The sequence below is a fragment of the Electrophorus electricus genome, chromosome 8 (assembly GCF_041902795.1).
Source record: "Electrophorus electricus isolate QZ-2024a chromosome 8, ASM4190279v1, whole genome shotgun sequence".
Classification (NCBI taxonomy): Eukaryota; Metazoa; Chordata; class Actinopteri; order Gymnotiformes; family Gymnotidae; genus Electrophorus; species Electrophorus electricus.
In genome coordinates, this window is record NC_137504.1 from 750,001 (window position 1) to 753,708 (window position 3,708).

At 49.8% G+C, this 3,708-nt stretch overlaps 1 protein-coding gene across 4 annotated transcripts in view; it reads right to left on the reverse strand.

The window, feature by feature from the left end:
• The window catches only part of gabra1 (gamma-aminobutyric acid type A receptor subunit alpha1), a 19,801-nt gene extending 17,405 nt beyond the window's left edge, over positions 1-2,396 (reverse strand). The window contains exons 1-2 of one of the 4 annotated variants that reach the window (XM_035527304.2): positions 2,213-2,396; positions 1-22 (exon numbers count right to left, since the gene is read on the reverse strand). The exon at positions 1-22 is cut by the window's left edge and continues 64 nt beyond it. In XM_035527304.2, coding sequence (XP_035383197.1) covers positions 1-22; positions 2,213-2,245 — 55 coding nt within the window. In that variant the 5' untranslated portion in view covers positions 2,246-2,396. The other 3 variants (XM_035527305.2, XM_081719366.1, XM_035527306.2) reach the window with 3 other exon arrangements.
• Between the last annotated feature and the right edge of the window lie 1,312 nt (positions 2,397-3,708).

Consider the following 3,708-nt stretch of genomic DNA (forward strand, 5'->3'; position numbering starts at 1 on the left):
CACGTGCCCACATCGCTCCTGACTAAAGAGAGACAGTGATGACATGTCAGATACATCTCAACCGTCATCAGTATGAAGCCAAAAATGACTGTTGCTGCAGACCAAAATAGTCAAGGTGTCCCTACATTGGCAGAGTTACTCACACAACAAAAATGTTTTACATTCACGTTTCTGGCATTTCGGCAACCCTGGTCTGAAGGTCTCGCAGCACTCAACACCCACTCAATATCAGCAGAGATGTCCCAGAAATTCAGAATTTCAATAAAACTCATCTGTTCTTTGATTCACAGGTGTAGCCCATGAAGTGCCACCTATACCATGTTCACGAATGTCACGAATGCACTCACCAGTCTTAGGAAAGTACGAGAAATTATACTTTCCAATTTCAGTGCAACCAGCCTGCAAAGCCAAAATTAAGCCAATGGTAGCCTGCGTCCCTTTAATAATAAGCGACTGTTGAACAGCCGACTCTCCAAAGACTGCGCACATCTCCACACACTGCGCACATCCAACACACAACTATAGCACAGCGGACACTTTTCACACGAAGCCGCCGGGAAGGCTGTTCCATCCGCGCGGCTGGCCAAGACACAAGACAAATGCTAAAAATAGTGACGAGACTGACGTTCATTTGCCGCAAATCTCACAATTACCACAGCTGACATGGCAGTTGTGTGCACGCGGGATGGATTTCAGCACGCAATGAGACCACCATTTGCATACAAATCTTCAGCCATTCTTTTCCTCAATCCGCCTCATTAATCGCAGAATAGCAGACCTGACACACCGAGCTGCGTGCACGTACGCGCTGTTCCACTCCGTCGGATATTCCCGAAACGTGCTAGTGTTTTCTCGCGCCCTGTATCCGGGCAAATCGTTACGCGGAGAGACGACTCTCTAATCCTCGATAAAACATCGCACTAGCAGTGACTGCGATGAAAATGAAGAACGCGGCAACGAAAACTGTGTAAAAGCCGCGGTCACTCGCCTTAGAGTCCAAAAAGGCAGTCTCGAGGACACTGTTATATAGATGCGCGACTCGCGTGAACCCTTCAGATGAGACGCGTTTAGAACAGCGGGATGTAACGCGGCTTTATAACAACCCCACGGACCACGCGCTCCAAGTTGTGCTGGAGACACATCCTCCAAATTAAAAAAGTGTGGTTTAGCATTCCGCGAGCATCCCTCAGGTTTGCACCTTAGCACGCGCCGTCATTAACTTGGCACGCGGCGATTAATTAAGCAACTGTAGAATTTGAGTCTTATCGAACAACAAACCCGGACCCGAAAGACGAGACTGTCTTAGCGAGTCTCCCTGCCTCGTGATAAAGACGAATACGAAGCATCACTTTCCATCAAACTCCTTCCCAATAACCCCAGCGCGAGCCCTGCAGTTCTCATCGTGGCTCCCGGAGCACGAGCCCCCGTTTTACAGCCGTAAAGCCACGAGCAAAACGTGCATCAACGTGCTCACTTACAGCTCGGCGCCGATGCTGTCCGACCGCGCTGTGTCCGCAAACTTTTATCGGCACCTTCCCTGTGCTGGTACGACGAGCAAATCCTCAAAGGTCTCGAGATGTGCCGGATTCTAGCTCGAGGCTCAAGAAGCGGCTGCTGACGATGCTGAGTTTGCGCAGGTCTCGCGCACCATTCATTGGCGTTCCGAGCGAAAGTGTCCCCAGTTGTTAATCAGCCTGCGAAAGCTCGAGAGCACAGACCGAGCATGGTGATGTTGTGGGCGAATATCGCTTTGCTTTCCAGACTCCCGCGACGCGTCCCTGGGTAGAGCGCGTGTTAACTAGGCGGTGACTTCATGCCAGGGCGACGTTATTTTAGAATGGAAGGTGGTGCGAGCGCTGCTCTACAGACCCACCCGCCCATTTGTATTTGCGCTGCACACTTTCACGTCCACTGCTTTAATATGTTCTGTGCTAGAGGATTAAATCCTCTTACATTTTAACCCGCATTTACGTTTCTCTCTCTCCCACTGTCTCGCGAGCTTCTTTTGCACGGAGATGTGTTGGTTTTCTGTAATAAAACAGTTTCCCTCCTAACAAGCGCGTCGGTGTTCACGCACATCCTACAGCGCCTGCATGAAACGGCTCTGGATGCGTGACGTGCGACTGTATCGTTTTCATTCTCGTGTCATCGGGAACAAGGCTGATGCAACGACTGAGATAATCTCTGTTCTCCGCGCACCCGGGGACCTTACCGAAACGACACCGTCTCGTGCGTGGCCGAGCATCACGCTACGGTTTCTCGCGCTGCACTGCTGAGCAAAGCACCGCAGGAAGCCGCAGTCTGTGCCCGCGTTTCCGTGGTCATTCACGTCTTACAGAACCTCATTAAAACCCGCGTGGCATTTTAGAGGAGAGGTGAGACGTAAGCACGAGAGCCGCCTTATCTGTGTCACGCGGCGGTTAGTGAGTCACGGCGATGTAGACCAGCCTGTTGTTTGTGTGAGTGACTGATGCTCGTGTCGCCCCGGACACATCACAGCACATCATCACATTTGGGTTCGTTTCAGACTGAATTACGGACATATGCATGCGCGCGCGTGACAGGATATACAATAAATGACGAGTGAAAGTACAGGACACGTCATAATATATATGCGACACACGCACATCTCTCTCTCTCTGTCTCCATCTCTACCCCCCCCCCCAATATTTGAACTTTAACCCGGAGTATATCAGCGCAGCTCCACGTGTCTGTCCGTTCAGCGTGGCGGGATTCTGTGGTTTTTTATTAGACTAATTCACGTTGTGCACGTGAGTGGTTGGAGTCTGCGTTCTCTCGTGAGCGCTAAGGAGTTTTTTCTCACATCGGCCAAATATGTCCCGAGACGTGTCACTCTACCGTTCATAGGCTCCGCCTAAACTGCGCGTGGGTCCCGTGGCGGGTTCTGTTTATAGTTATAGTCACAGATCTCACGGCTACGGCGAGCTCGTGTGTATGCGCTGTCGCGCCGGCCGACCGGCAGTGGCGCGTGGAGGTGTGTGACCCACTACAGCGATGCAGGATGCTCCACGCGTCTCACGCGGCTGCAGGATGTGGCTCTGACCTCTGGTTACACACAGCTGCGGTTAACAAACCAGAATGTAGTAGCTCATTTTTCACCATGTGGCGGTCTGTTAAAGACACACACACACAAATTCATACAGCTACAATATTACAAATAAACAGCAACAAAATGGCAGCACGTTTTTCTCTTTTCACACTCATGCAGTTGATGCAGAGCCTGTTTAAGTTTCTAGATGTTGATATAATGATCAGAATGTCTCCTACAAAACAGTCGCGTGCTCCAGTCCGAATTAAGGCGTCCAGGTGACCAGTATGAAACGCTGCTAGGTGAAGGTAATCCTCGTTACGAGTCTGGTAGCAGAGTTCAAACAGGGGATTAAAACTGTTAAACGCGAAGTGAATTTTATATCACCGGAAATTGTTCATCGAAGCCAGAAATGAGACTCAGATTGCGGTATTTCAGTTTCCTGCTCCCGTTAAAGTGTCGCGTGACCTCAAGATTTTGAAAAATGAAACAGTCCAAACTCCTGCAACGCAAAGATTTTCCTAACGCTCTAGTCTTTTGGAAGATTGGGCTTTGAAGTGTAGCCTCCATTACTGTCACACACATATGAATGCATGTCATTTCTCAAGCGACACGGTTAATTTGAAACACTTCCATAAATGGGTGTTTTGCATTCTTGG